General features: G+C 37.6%; 1 protein-coding gene, 1 long non-coding RNA gene and 1 pseudogene across 7 annotated transcripts in view; 1 reads left to right on the plus strand and 2 right to left on the minus strand.

The window, feature by feature from the left end:
* LOC144576518 (uncharacterized) overlaps window positions 1–15997 on the minus strand; it is an 803862-nt gene that overhangs the window by 670178 nt on the left and 117687 nt on the right. The gene's annotated exons all lie outside the window — the stretch shown is intronic.
* SLC9B2 (solute carrier family 9 member B2) overlaps window positions 1–15997 on the plus strand; it is a 61657-nt gene that overhangs the window by 17493 nt on the left and 28167 nt on the right. For all 6 annotated transcript variants that reach the window (XM_078366753.1, XM_078366756.1, XM_008992905.6 and 3 more), the window contains exons 4-8: window positions 3722–3892; window positions 10534–10676; window positions 11906–12033; window positions 13178–13353; window positions 15307–15413. In XM_078366753.1, the coding sequence (XP_078222879.1) occupies window positions 3722–3892; window positions 10534–10676; window positions 11906–12033; window positions 13178–13353; window positions 15307–15413 (725 nt within the window). The remainder of the gene's footprint in view (window positions 1–3721; window positions 3893–10533; window positions 10677–11905; window positions 12034–13177; window positions 13354–15306; window positions 15414–15997) is intronic.
* Window positions 13832–13957, minus strand: LOC118152421 (U2 spliceosomal RNA; annotated as a pseudogene).

Raw genomic sequence — 15997 nt, forward strand, 5'->3', positions numbered from 1 at the left:
CATGTGAAAATTTGTGGTTTTCCATAATTGTAAGTGAGAAATAAATTGTTAACTGATTTAAACATGATTTAGAGAAACTTTATAGACATACCATTTGCTATGTAGTTACAACGGTATTTCAAGTAAGGCACAGGGAAAGAGAGAGTTTTTTTTTTTTTTTATATGGCAGTACGGTAGACAAGACTTATCTTGAAGTAGAAAAGAGAAAACATGAATCTTAATTCCACCTTGCTGAATTTAATATTGACTTGGGTTTATGCTGCACTAAAGGAGAATTTAGTATAATAGCTGGCAAATCCTGCTTTCCCAATCTACCTCTAATATTGCATAGAAATTTTAACCCTTGTAGCTAATTGGAAAATAACAAAAGTCCCTTAGTTATTTTACTGCAGTAGTATCATAAGCCTAGAAAATCTGGAACAATTCTGTGAGGATTTAGAAAAAGGTACATTGAATTCAATCTCTAGCATTGTGGTAGACAAGACTCAATGAGCAATCCTGTCACAAACCAAGGAAATCATCTGAAAAAATATTTTAAGTCTTTTGAAATAATCTGTCAAGAAAACAGGGAATCATCAGATACCAAAACCAAACTGTAAGTAGAAGAGGTCAATAAGCACTCAAGGTGGCTCCACTGTGGAGGTTTCTAAACCTCAGGGCACTTGAGATTGATTTTGAGAGTGCTGAGAGCACAAGAGGCTAAACTAGAGCCTGCCCGGGTTGGGAGATTCTAACCAAAAAAAAAGCATTCTCCTTCACCCACATGAAGTTGAAACCCAGTGTGATGGCAAATTTGAGGTAAACCTGTTCTGTAGGTGGGGCCTGTAACTAAACCTGTCTCAACTGTGGTTGCTGGCTGGGGCAGGTGTGGAGTCTCCAATAAAAATGTTTAACTTCATCCTGATTTGTCTTCAATTTCACAGAAACAATTCAATTTGAAAATGTATCTATTTTCAGACTTTTTCAGATGGTCTCAGATGGTAAGCTTTTAAGTACATGGTAGAAATAAATTCAGATCCCATCTGGGAAAACTCATTCAACTGAATGTTCCAACAAAGTTGGACAGAGTTCCAAGGGAGAGCTTACTGTTGCAAAAGACAAACTAAAAAGTTTACTTTTAGACAGAGTTTCAACGGAGAGCTCGCTGTTACAAAAAAAAAACCAAAAAAACAAAAAAAAAAACCACAACATGCAAAAGGAAACAAAACTGATTTCAAAAATGTGCATTATCAGCAAATAGGATATAAGACATTTATTAAGAAGTTAAAAAATAGAAAATATTAGTAAAAAACAAATAACTATTTTAAAAATGAATAGATTTGAAGAAGAACCAACTTGAACTTCTAGAAATGAAAGCTATAGGATAGTAGTTGAAATTAAAAACTCAATGGACAAATTAGACAGCAGAATAAGTTAAAAAAAAATGGTGAACTGGTGAATAAATCTGAAGAGATTACCTAGAATGCAGTACACACAAAGATGAAAAATATGAGAACTAGGGTTAGCAACATAGAAAAGGAGAATGGGAAAGAGGAAACATTTGAAGAAATAAAGGCTAAGAATTTTCCAGAATTGATTTTTGAAAAAAAAAATCCTAAGCAAAACAAAAGGAAGTCACACATAAACACATCATGCTGAAATCAAAGCCAAAGAAAAAGAGAAGATGTTAAAAACAAAGAAAAAGAATTCCTTAAACAGCTGAAATTAGGCTCTTCAAAACCAGAAAAACCAAGGAATGTTATTTTCAAGGAACAGAGAGACAATAATACTCTACATAGAATTTAAGGTAAAACTGGGATGTACCCAGAAAAGCTGTATTTTAATAATGAGAATAAAGATAATTTCAGATAATAAAACTAAGAATTCTCTACAACAGACTTTCCTGAGAAATACAGCATGCTGATATAGAGTGTTTCTATATCACAAATTAGCTAATATGCAATGGTAAATAGGAGAATTGTGTCAGAGTGCATGGAATTTGCAGTTTTGTGTATGATTTTTCCTGGTCCATTAATATTTTGTATCATTAAGCACTAGCAAGTGAAGGCAAAGTGAATTGGGGAAAAAAAAGACCAAATATATGCTTTCTTACAATGAAAGATAAAGCCTACCCTGCATGAGAACCTTTTAAAAGATAAAATCTCTGTAGGAGTGCTGTCTTTTCAATCAATTAGTAGCTGGTTTAGGGGCTTCAAGGACTCAAACATTCGACAACATTAAGCTATCTAATAAAACTACGCATGTGGATGAAGGGGCTGAGGTCAAGAAGCTGCCAACGCTTTTCCTTTGGTTGACCTTTTTTTCATACCTGCAGAGAGCTACAATATGGATCAGATTTCGATGGGACGGCTCTCTGTTTAAAGAAAATACCCTTGAGAATCTCCATTCTGAAGTAGGCAATGTGATGCCAGGTTTAAGTCTGTAAAGAGCAGACTGCTTGTGTGGGACACAAATGTCAGTGTAGATCCATCTGTGCTAAGACTCTTATTAGGATTGTTTTGGTTTTTCTTAGTGCTTTGGTCACCAGTTTTGAGTGGTCTGCCCCAACTTTGTTTTCCCCATGAGCTTTTCAATTTTTAGTATACAGTTTTATAAAACACAAGTTTTCAAACAGGCAAACATTTCTTTTTTTTTTAAGGCAGGGTGTTGCTGTGTAACAGGCTGGAGTGCAGTGGTGCAGTTGTAGCTCACTGCATCCTTGAACTCCTGGCCTCAAGTGATCCCTGCATCAGCTTCCTGAGTAGCTGGGATTACGTGTGCCCACCACCACATCCAGCTAATTTTTACATTTTATATTTAGTAGGGATGAGATCTCACTATGTTGCTCAGACTGGTTTCAGACTCCTGAGCTCAAGCAGTCCTCTTGCCTTGACCTCTTAAAGTGACCGGACAAGCGTGAACCACCATGCCTGGCCTATTTCACATTCTTATGGAAATGCTTTTCCCTAAAGGAGACACTTTAGGCAGCAGGATAATTGTCCCAGATGAAAATTTTGAGGCCAGATAAGATGGTTCACACCTACAAACCCAGCACTTTGGGAGGCTGAGACAGAATTGCTTGAACTTGGCAGTTCGAGACTAGCCTGGGTAACATGAGGAAACCCTGTCTCTACTAAAAAAATTTTAAGAAGTTAGCCAGGCATGGTGATACACACTTGTAGTCCAGCTATGTAGGAGGCTGAGGCAGGAGGGTCATTTGAGCCTGGGAAGTTAAGGTTACAGTGAGCCATAATCATGCCACTGTACTACAACCTGGGCTACAGAGACCCTGTTTCAAAACAAACAAAAAAAAGTTTGAAATGCCATGATGAATAACGATTTCGAAAAAGGTAACTTTGTAGGTAATTCTAAACAAATACTGACTATAAAAAAGAAACAATAATGTCTAATTCAAGGCAGAACTAAATAATATATTTGTGGTAAAATTATAAAGAAAAATAGGTGAATGGTGAAAAAAATTAATGGTTCCTTCTGGCAGGGTAAAGGGAGATGGATGAGGAGGGGCAGATAGGCAAATTCATAAGTACTGATAATATCCTATTTTTTAAGATGTTGGCAGTTACCCAGTTGTTCATCTTACTGATACTCTTTACAGATTAAACATGATTATAAATATTTGCATTTTCATTCAGTATTTATTTTTAAAAATTATTTTAGATTGTGTTCAAAACCTGCATGTGACGACTGATTTATAGTAAGTAGTATTCCTGGTTTATTTCAGTTACCATCACTGTTCTTCTGTGGGCTGTGGTTTGGTCAATTACTGGCAGTGAATGTCTTCCTGGAGGAAACCTTTTTGGAATTATAATCCTATTCTATTGTGCCATCACTGGAGGTAAACTTTTGGAGCTTATCAAGTTACCTACATTGCCTCCACTGCCTTCCCTTCTTGGTAAGTGTTAAATGTTTCCTGTTTTCTCCAGAGTAAACCATATTTTTAAAATAATAGTTTGGAAAGCTTTGGGAAATGAAGGTATAAAATATTTCTGTATTTGCCATGCTGGAGCCAAAAGCCAGTTGTTAAATTTTGAGGAGTCCTGTGATCCAGTTGTTAAACATGGCAATTTAAAAACTTGAATTATCCTGGCCCGGGTGCTGAGGCCAAGGTAGGCAGATTGCTTGAGCTCAGGAGTTGGAGCCCAGCCTGGGCAACTTGGCGAAACCCCATCTCTACAAAAAAATACAAAAATTAGCCGGGCTTGGTGACTGTAGTCCCAAGCTACTCAGAAGGCTGAGGTGGGAGGATTGATGGAACCTGGGAGGTTAGAGCTGCCATGAGCCATGATTGCACCACTGCACTACAACCTGGGCAACAGAACAAGACCTGGTCACAAAAATATGTACATATACAAACTTAAAATTAAATAACTGACATTAAAAACAAGCAGTCAGTGTTCAAGACGGATCACTTCCTAATGTTTTACTCTGTTTCCCCTCACCTATGCTCTTGAGATTATGGAAATACTATATAATGGTGTGCCACTGCCACCTCTTCCCAACTCCACATTCAGTGACTTCATATTGTAGCTTAAAATCAGCCATGGTAGAAGTATCTGTAGCAAAAAAATCAGCAAATGCTACAAATCAAGGTTTGTCATTGTGTAAGTCACTTACATCATTGACAGAGTCAAGTTCTGACATGTATTTTTATTGTTTTATTTTCATCTTATTAATTAATATAAGCAAAAATATCAAGTAACATTCATGGTGAACCTGCACTCACTCATCCACGATGTGTGACTTCTTTGCAGATAGTATACAACCACTTATTTGTAGTCTGATTCTGTCAAATCTTGGTAGAACTGCAACCATAGTTGGTTGTGGACACAGAAGTTTGAAAAATAGCAATGAAAACATTCTGTGAGAAGAAATTGGCTATATAGAATTTACAGTGGAGACTGTATATTTGTAAACTGTGTGCTGCACGTCCTTTATATCAGTAAAATTTAATAATGTATGTGCCTATATAAAATGCATACGTTTTTCAGTAAGCCACTTGTTAAGCACTTAACAGCACACCATTGGGTATATTTTAAATATAATATTGGCTGAGCACAGTGGCTCACGCCTATAATCCCAGCAGTTTGGGAGGCCAAAGCAGGTGGATCACATGAGGTCAGGAGTTCGAGACCAGCCTGGGGAAAAATCCATCTCTACTGAAAACAAACAAGGTGAAACTCCATCTCTACTAAAAATACAAAAATTAGCTGGGCATGCTGTAATCCCAGCTACTTGGGAGGCTAAGGCAGGAGAATCACTTGAACCAGGGAGGTGGAGGTTGCAGTGAGACAAGATCGTGCCACTGCACTCTAGCCTGGGTGACAAGAGCGACACTCCATCTCAAAAAAGATAAAAGTGAAATAAAATATTATGATTCTTGAAGACATAGCTGAAAATACTCCTCCAGAGACAAGGAGAACTGCCCAAACAAGACACATACACAAATTATTCTTAACACTAGGTGTGATACATTTAATGTTTCTTCAAAGAATTCTGCATTATAAAATTTGTTTATCACAAAGACATTTTGTGTTCATTTCTAACATATTTATTATCACCCAGTTTTAGTAAAAAACAACCTGCTTTCATACATGCATATATATTTGCACGTTTCCTGAAGATTTTTTTTTTTTCTGTTAGCTATATGAGTGAGAACAATCAGGACTGGCTAACAGACACCAGTACTATTTGCTTTTGAACTTGTGATCAGTAATTAAAATTAAATATAAAAAGAAGTAGAATTATTTATCTCTAACTATGCCACATTTCTCAGTGTAATTCTCATTTTAGGTAAAACTAAAGTATTCCACTTAATTCATATTATTTCTCATGGATGCTTTTGGTTCTCTAAAATTATTAATTGAACTACTACTAAAATGAATTGCTTCTTAATATGCCTGTATGCTAGAATAAAGGGTTGGCAGAGTACTTCTTTTTATAAATTGAATATTAATTGGAACCCACCCATGCTTATTCATTTCCATATGGTCTGTGTCTACTTTGCATTATACTGGTAGAGTTGTAAAGTTGTAACAGAGACTGTATGGCCCACAGAGCCTAAGAGATTAATTGTCTGTCCCTTGTGTCAAAATTAGTGACTCTCAAACTTTATTATATAGAGGATGACCTTGGAATTTTTTTAAATACAAATTCTAACTAAGTAGGTCTTCGCGGCCTGAGATTCTGCATTTCTAAGCTCTAAGAGCACATTTTATGTAGCAAAATCATTAATTCTAGAACCTGGCTACACATAAGAATTTCTTGTTGGTTTTTTTGCTTTGTTTTGTTTTGTTTTTGAGACAGAGTCTCACTCGCATAAGGTGAAACGCAGTTACACAGTCATGGCTTACTGCATCCTCAACCTCCTGGGCTCAGCCTTCCTGCCTCAGCCTCCCTGGTAGCTGGGACTACAGGCACATACCCCTACATCTTCTTGATTTTTGTAGAGATGGGGCCTCACTTTGTTGCTCAGGCAGGTCTTGAACTCCTGAATACAAGCAATCCTTCTATCTTGGCCTCCCAAAGTGCTGGGATTACAGGTGTGAGCCATCGTGCCAAGAATCACCTGTCTTTAAAAAGCTGATGCTTTGGGAGGCCAAGACAGGTGGATCACAAGGTCAGGAAATTGAGACCATCCTGGCCAACATGGTGAAACCCTGTCTCTACTAATAATATAAAAAAAAAAAAATTTAGCTGGGCATGGTGGCACGCACCTGTAATCTCAGCTACTCAGAAGGCTGAGGCAGGTGGATAGCTTGAACCTGGGAGGCAGAGGTTGCAGTGAGCTGAGATCATGCCACTGCACTCCAGCCTAGCGACAGAGTGAGACTCCATCTGGAAAAAAAAAAAAAAAAACAACTGATGCCTAGGTCTTACCCCAGAGATTCTGAATTAATTGATAACAGTGTATGGCCTGGACATCAGAAGTTGTAAAAAGCTCTCCAGATTATTCTAATATGCAACCTATGATGAAGACTGTTGTTCTAGACACATGGAAGTTCCCATTATACCCCATTTGTCTTTTTTTCACTCCATGCCTATTGCAAAAACAAAATACACTGTGTTGCAAAAAGATGTAAAGTCTTGGGATCTTGTGGATCAAATGAAATTTGTGGTAACTGAAATCATTCTCAAAAATTACATACATATTTCACCATCCTTTTTAATAGTTGTATACTCTCATAGAGGAAAAAAGTTTACTTGTTCTTATTATATTAAGGCCACTATCCAAAACTGAAGCATTATCTGAACCCATAAAGGAAACTTATTAAGACAAAATATGTGATGATTGCCTGTTATACATATAGGGGTGGGGGAGAGAGAGAGAGAGAGAGAGAGATGGAGTGTCTCACTGTGTTGCCCAGGCTGGAGTGCTGTGGTGCCATCTCGGCTCACTGCAACCTCCACCTCCTGGGTTCAAGCACTTATCCTGCCTCAGCCTCCCAAGTAGCTGAGACTACATGCACATGCCACCAAGCCTGGCTAACTTTTTGTATTTTTAGTAGAGACGGGGTTTCACCGTGTTAGCCAGGCTGGTCTTGATCTCCTAACCTCATGATCCACCTGCCTTGGCTACCCAAAGTGCTAGGATTACAGGTGTGAGCCACTGTGCCCGGCCATCTGTTTGATATTTTTAAGAGTTTAATTGAAGAGGTTGTCAGGGATGAAGTATGAGTGAGCAATTCTGATTTCCTGAAATAAACTTGAAAATAGCTTCCCTTTGGAAGAGAAGGCAAATCATTATTGAAAAAATTTCCATAATACAAATTACAAAAAAATAAACTGGAAGTAGATGAAATCAGGTTGGTCATCTGTTGATAATTTTCATAATACAAATTTTTAAAAGAGAACAACACTCCTCTAACAAGGAAGATGTTCTTTCCTCCAAGGGAGGCCCTAGAGGCAATAGTGGGGACATGTGCCAAATCAAAATCAGGTGGTCACATTACATCAACCAGTCCACTAGCAAAGGAAACAGTCTCCCAGAGAAACTGTTCTAACATTCATTTCAGGAATGAAAAATGCTCTCTTAGGCCAGGAGAGACAGCAGTGGCTCATACCTGTAATCCCAGCACCTTGGGAGTCTAAGGTGGGAGAATCGCTTGAGCCCAGGAGTTTGAGACCAACCTGGGTGACATATCAAGAACTTGTCTCAAAAAAAAAAAAAAATGCTTCTTCATACCCCCAAAACAAACAAAAAAGAAAAACCTCTTAACATAGTTTTGAGTTCTTCTTAGGTTATTCCATTTGATTTCAGGTCATTATTAGGAGTTGTTTAGACACGAGTTTTAAATTTCGTTAAAGAGCTATTGTCATAATAATGAATGTAAGCATTAGTGCAGCATTTTTGGCTGGTAAGTCCTCAATACATATAAAAATGATATATACCTATACCATAGACCTAATATTTCCACTGCTAGGAATTATAATATGAATATCGTTACACAAACCTGCAAGTATATGAGCTCAATATGGACAAAGACCACATTCGTTTAGCTCAAGAGTCCCCAAGCCCCAGCAGGAGGTGAGCGAGCATTACTGCCTGAGCTCTGCCTCCTGTCAGATTAGCAGTGGCATTAGATTCTCATAGGAGCATGAGTTCCATTGTGAACTGCACATGCAAGGAATCTAGGCTTTGTGCTCCTTATGAGAATTGAATTAATACCTGGTGATCTGAGGTGAAAAACTTCATCCCGAATCCATTCCCCCTGTCATCCGTGGGGAAACTGTCTTCCATGAAACCGGTCCCTGGTGCCAAAAAGTCTGGGAACTGCTCGTCTAGTTCACCTCTTTGTTACTAGGATCAGATACAGGGCTAGCATGTAGCAAGCACTTAAATGCTTGGTGTATGAATTGTGTTTGTTTCATAACTGTTTATAATGAAAAACCTGAAAGATTCCTTAAAATCTGTTAATAGATTAGTGGTCCAGAAATTAGGAACCTTCCAAACAGTGAGATACTATTGCAGCTATTAAAGGAGAATAAAGCAAATACATATGTGCTTCAGTGGGAGGATGTGCAGCATATATTATTAAATGGGAAAAAAACCAAGTTGTACAGCAGTGTATAAGTGTCCTATTTGTGTCCAGCACAAAAGAGCATATACACACAGAAATATGCTTGAATAGGTACAGAAACTCTCCGGAACGGCACAGAAGACCCATAACAGTGAAAAAAATTCAATGAAGATGGAAAGTTGCAGCTGGGATACAGTATGCACTTGTCACTTTACATTTGTCAACAGTTTCTTTATTTTAACATGTGCACATATAACTCATCATTATTTCTTCCAAAAACCAAGCCTGTTGATACTGTTGCCCAATAAACGTTCCAGAAAGACTGTCACTGCCGCATTCAGAACTTAGAGTCTTTCCCGTAGATAAATGGCAGTGATGAGAGATGAGACGCCTGGCACAATGCTTTCATGTGCAACAGGTCACAAAAAGCTCTACTTGCAGGTTGTCTCTCTTCTCCCATCTTGCATCACAAAATATACCAACTTCGGTAAATTTATTTAGTTGTTTGAAGTGTGGTGCTTATAAGGACAAGGTGAAAAGAAGGCACTGCTGGAGAAGCATGGAAGGAAGAGGCTCACAGTCTCTCACAGAAACCTTTCCCTTTGTGTGGGCATGTGGTATCAATGAAGGCAGAATTCCCTCACAAACTACCCAGTTTCCTCAGTTACACTCAACTACTTGCAGTTTCCAGAGTGAGTCACTTTTTCTTCTACTTTTGAATAAACTACTGTCTTTTCCAGAAACTTCTTAACTCCCCCAACCATTTCTTCCTCCCCTTCCCGCTTCTCGAAATCCCCCTCCCTGCCTCAGCTCATATAACATCCCCCTCATGCTTTCATAAAATTGATATTGTCCACTTGTCTTGTTCCCTAGAGGCTGAAAGCTTGTTGAAATGTAGCCCATTATTATGTGCATGATGCACACTCTAGTGTCTGAACTACTGAAGGCATTCAGTAGAGCTGAATGACTGAGTGAAAGAAGTCACCGGCTGACATCAAAGAGCAATGTCCATTTTATCATAATTGGTATCTAAAACCTTTGCAAAGTAGGTTATGTGTCTCTTATGAAATTATCTAGTCTGAAGGTAAAATAGAATCCATAGAAGTATTTATTGATATTTCAAGTAATCTGACATAGCAAATAATTTCAGGGGCTGTTTGCTGTTTGCACACAAGGGGATGATTGAACTGGCATTGTATTTAGATGTTAAAAAACATGTTAAATTTAGAATTTGATTGTACTATCTATCTAAATGCTGCATCTTATCTCCCTTTTAAGTTCAGTTATTTTGATAATATTAATTATTATAATCTATCTTTTTATCTGCACATCAAAGTATTTTCTTAGCTGCTTTAATTTATTATACTATTTTTTTAATTAAAAGTTTGACTTAATTTCTTCTAAGCATTAGTGAAGTGGTTCCTGGGATTATATCGTAGTGTCTATAAAATTAAAGTACTAAAAATAATTTCTGTATTTGAAAACTAACTAGACATGTTTGATTTCTTCATTCAAGGCATGCTGCTTGCAGGGTTTCTCATCAGAAATATCCCAGTCATCAATGATAATGTACAGATTAAGCACAAGTGGTCTTCCTCTTTGAGAAGCATAGCCCTGTCTATCATCCTGGTTCGTGCTGGCCTTGGTCTGGATTCAAAGGTATGATGTGTCAATTTCTCATTATTAAATAGGAATTTAGGTTCTTCAATACTTTAGATATTTAGAATCACTAAGCATTAGGAAGGGATATGGGCACTTTGCATGACCTTCTTGAGCATAGAATAGAATTTATTTCACAGAGGATTGTTTTGGAAGTAGGACCTTGTGCTTTGCAATAACTCAAAAGATGGTCTCATTCTCTTCTTTTTTTTTTTTTTTTTTTGAGAGGAAGTCTCGCTCTGTCACCCAGACTGGAGTATGATGACTTGATCTCAGCCCACTGCAACCTCCACCTCCCAGCTTCAAGTGATCCTCCTGCCTCAGCCTCTCAAGTAGCTGAGATTACAGACATGCACTACCATGCCTCACTAATTTTTGTATTTTTAGTAGAGACGGGTTTTCGCCACGTTGGCCAGGCTGGTCTCAAACTCCTGACCTCAGGTAATCAACCTGCCTCGGCCTTCCAAAGTGCTGTGGATGTACAAAGTGCTCACAAAGTACAGGCATGAACCACCCTACCCGCCAGTCTCATTCTTTTTCCTGGAGAAAGGTAGAGTCTGTGTATGGGGAGAGCACCAAGAATAAAGGCCCCACTTTTCTCTGACATAGATATAGACCATGGTTATAAATAATGCTCATAGGGGAGAAGACAACATATTTTTGGTTTGTGAAGCCCTATACAAATGTTCAGGGCTAACTAAACTAGCTCAGGAAACTGCCTAATGAATCTCAAGTATGCTTTTTAAATTCTCTTTGTTTTCATGTATGTCTTTGAATACAGGAATGAATGTCCTTGGCAGATGAAGCTCTTCATCTTAGCCTCATTCTGGGACCACAAGTTATAAATAAAACTAATACTGAGAGTGTTAAATTAGCTAGAGATTATGAACACAGATGCTGAAAGCAGCCTGCCTGGGTTCAGACCTGGACCCATCATTCACCAGTTTCATGGTCTTGGGCAAATGACTTTAGTCTGGGACTTTTCAGAGGAGGATATCTAAAACAAATGGGGATAATAGTATTACCTGACTTATAAGGTTGTAGTGAGGACTAAATAAGCTGTCTTAAAACACCTGGAGTGCTAAAGTGTTTGTTTAAAATAAAACTCATTACCTTGAAAACTCGCGATGACCCAGACATAGTCCATATACTGAAAAGAAAGCATGGAAGGTCATCTTCTCTGCACCTCTTCAGAAGGTTACATTAGGATGTCTATTTTTCTATTTCAGGCCCTGAAGAAGTTGAAGGGTGTTTGTGTAAGACTGTCCATGGGTCCCTGTATTGTGGAGGCATGCACTTCTGCTCTTCTTTCCCATTACCTGCTGGGTTTACCATGGCAATGGGGATTTATACTAGGGTAATTATTATTTGTCATATGACAATATGTAGGGATATTTAGGGCTTTCCCTGATTCCATACAAAAGAATGCATAATAGAATTTTCTTATAGACATCAGAAAATGCAAGACAGATGTTACAGCATAATCTAAATATTCTAAATTCAAAATATAGTTTATATGTTATTAGGCACTAACTCTTATAGTGAGCACCTACTATTCAAACTGTTGAAGAAGTCTTGGTCCTTTGCCTCTACCTAATTCCATGCTTATTAAAGAGACACTGGATTTCACCTAAAGTCTGCACAAAAGATAATGAACACAGCAACAGTGATCAATAGCTACCGTTGTTTTCCTCCTTCCACTGTCAATTCTTTACTTCCAATGGTTAAGAGCCACACAAAGTAAATAAATAAGAAAGGACGTAGTGAGAATTTCATGCTAATAAGTCAGCAAGAAATAAGAAATTCTTCTTATGGTTAAGACTCTTGAACTCTACTCCCTGAATTCAAATCCCAGCCCTGTAATTTTCTAGTGTGTGATCTTTAACAATTATTTAATCTGTCTGTGTCTCAGTTTCCTCAATTCTAAAATTAAGATAGAATATATCTATCTTATAGGGTTGTTGTGAGGATTAAATTAGTAAATACGTGTAAAGTGCTCAAAATGGTGCCTGGTACATAGTAAGTACTGTTAAATGCTTTCTGCCATTACAACTGCTGTTATTACTGGCATCAATGTGACTGTCATATCGTTTTCTTCTAATCTGGGGCCTTGTTTGACATAGCAGTCCCTGATAGAAGGCCCAGCATCACTGAGTTCCAAATCAGAAAGCCCATGCATTGTTTTTCAAACTTCGTAACATGAATTTTTTGTTTAAAAAAGCCAGCATCCTGGACTTACCCTCATTAGGCTTTCTATATCAATAAAAATACATTTTTAGGCAACCTAAGTAGTCTGAAGCTGGATGTCTGTGGCTACATTTTGAAAAACAGTGTTCTATAGAAGTTTTACACATACGTGTTTTTCTGGATTCATGCTTCTCTGCTATTTGAACGACTGTAGTTGTCCAAAATATAACCCTTAAAAAAGTGGAGGGTATTATAATTTCAAAATAATAATAAGTAAGATGTTATCATAAATGTTTAAAGTACTGTCTGCTTAGTTTTGTTTTAGGTGCTGTATCTCCAGCAGTTGTGGTACCTTCAATGCTCCTTTTGCAGGGAGGAGGCTATGGTGTTGAGAAAGGTGTCCCAACCTTACTCATGGCAGCTGGCAGCTTCGATGACATTCTTGCTATCACTGGCTTCAACACCTGCTTGGGCATAGCCTTTTCCACAGGTAACCTAATGAGTTCACAACAGGCTTTACTCTTGCACTATAGAGACGTAGATTAAAATGTTATAAGCATGACATATTTGCTTGATAATTGATTAAGGCAAATTAAAAATAGGCAAAACAACACTAAGAGTTCTGTACCTAAGGAGGGGCCATAAGCTATCTATCTTTACTCTCTTCCTCCCTCTACATAGAGATGGCTCAAGTAGCACACAGTAGGTGCAGTAGGGGAGGTACAAGGTAGAAAGATTTAAAGAACAGCATCTGCTTGAAGTGATACAGGAAAGTTTAGGCCTGGAGACTTCACACAAAAGATGAGTAGCTTTTTCAAGGAGCACGAAAGACAGAGAGCAATCTAAGTAAAAGGAACAGCATGCCTTTAAAATAAGAACACTTTTTCTTCTGTCTCCTCAGTTTTTTACAAGTAATGAGCAGCAATGCTTCTAATGGGTGTCCTATTAATACTTAGTGTCTGAAATTGATGTATTTCGCTTCAAGTATAATAAAAGAGGAATTTTATTTTTTCTCCCACTGTTGTTCAACACCTATATTAAACTGATGTGAACAGATACTACACTTGACCTTAGCCAAAAGGCCAAGAAGCAGTTCAATGCTTTTATTATCCTGTGGCATGGCACAAGTTTAAGTTCATTCGTTAATCTTATGCCCAAAATTGGGAAATAAAATTTGCAACGTTATATGATTGACAAAGTGTAATTATAACCTAAGTTTAGCTTCAGATTTTGTTGTGGTAACACATCTTGGAAAGTCATATATTCTCATTGTCTCCTTATAGTTACCTTCCCATTCTATGATTGTGTATAACTTAGGCCTGTTACCTAGAACTCCACCCTTTCTCATTGTTCCAGAGCCTGCCTTCCATCTATCCCTGGTAAATTGATTTTCTCAAAACATTGTTTTCACAGTATTACTTTCTTGTTCAGGAACCCTTGAGGATGCTCTGTTACCTATTAAGTCAAATCCATACTCTTATTTTTAATGCTACTACACGTATCCAAATTATGTTCTTACCACTTTCCTGGTATACACTATTAAAACAATGGTTTTCAGTCTTAGCGTCACTCTAGAATTACCTGGGCAGTTTTTAAAAATACTCTTATGTGGGTCCTATCTTAGACCAATTAAATCAGAACCTTTGGGAGTAGAAACTAGTGCAGCTTGGATTAAGAACCACAGCTTTAGAACAACAGAGTTTGTATCAGAATCATGATAGTGAGAGGAGAAAGAACAGAGGCAGTGGGGTTTTCATAAGCTACAGCTTGGAGAACCTTCCTAGCTGAATCTGCTGTGTTTCCTTTCCCCATCCCACCCTCAGCCAACTAAGAATCTTCCTTAGACCTTTTAGATCTGAGCCCTGCCAGACATACTGAATCAGATTTTTAGGGGTGGGGCCTAAGAGATTTTTTTTTTAACACCTTACTATAGCATAGACTGAAGCTAATTAGCTACTTTCTACACATTCATAGTAAATTATTTACCACAATAGCTTAAGCATAGTGCTACTATCACAGCTGGATCCTTTTGACAGTCATAGCATTACCTGGCAGAAAGCTATCCTAGCTCAATAAAATCACTTCAGAGGTAATTTTATTTAGATAAGAGAGATGATTATCATAATGTCAAGGGACCATAGAAACTAGTTAGTATATTTTTTCTTAGGACAGTCTATGAAGAAGGGCTTTATGTGTGGAGAAACTTTAATATAATTTTCTGCACAATGTGCTAACAAAAAATTTTTTTAATTAAAGTTTCCTAAATCCTGTATGCTATGGGGAAAAATATAGTTTCTCTTTACATAATTAAGAATGTACAAAGCAGAAACGGTCTTTAAAATGTTCCTTCTTTGTAATTAGATGCTTTATGTTGATGATTATTGAATAAAACTTGTGTATTTGTTGGATTTATAGCTCTAAGTTTTTTTAATGTATTTTTCAGGGTCCACTGTCTTTAATGTCCTCAGAGGAGTTTTGGAGGTGGTAATTGGTGTGGCAACTGGATCTGTTCTTGGATTTTTCATTCAATACTTTCCAAGCCGTGACCAGGTGAAAGAAATAATCTATGGGAAGGTTGTGCTCTCAGATATCATTGGGAAAACATTCTAGAACACTTCCTTCAAAGACAGATGTGAAAGGCATATTTGAGCAAATGGGCCTCATTTTAAAATTACTTATTGCTGTATCAGTGCTGTCCATGAGATTTATGAAATGGGTTCAGTATGGAAGATTTTAACGTGGTCCTGTAATTTGTTTCTCTTTTATATTCTGTACATTTAAAATTTCGCTACAAAATAAATAATATCAGTTTCAAAGTAATAGGATATGCAAGTTTTTAAAATGTTTGTAATACTTAACTAAACCCAAATGTATAGTAGCTTTTTTTATTACTCTTTTTTAATACCAAAATACCTTAGCTTCTAGCCAGGCCTGGTAGTCCCAGTCACTCAGGAGGCTGAGGCAAAAGGATCTCTCTGGGAGTTTGAGTTCAGTCTGGGCAACACAGCAAGAGCCCATATCTAACACATACATACATACACACACACACACACAACACACATACCTAAATCAGTCAATCATCATCTAGTGCCACTTTGTTGAGTACAGCAGCCGTTAGCTACGTGTGGCTATAG

Source organism: Callithrix jacchus, chromosome 3 (genome assembly GCF_049354715.1).
Source record: "Callithrix jacchus isolate 240 chromosome 3, calJac240_pri, whole genome shotgun sequence".
Classification (NCBI taxonomy): domain Eukaryota; kingdom Metazoa; phylum Chordata; class Mammalia; order Primates; family Cebidae; genus Callithrix; species Callithrix jacchus.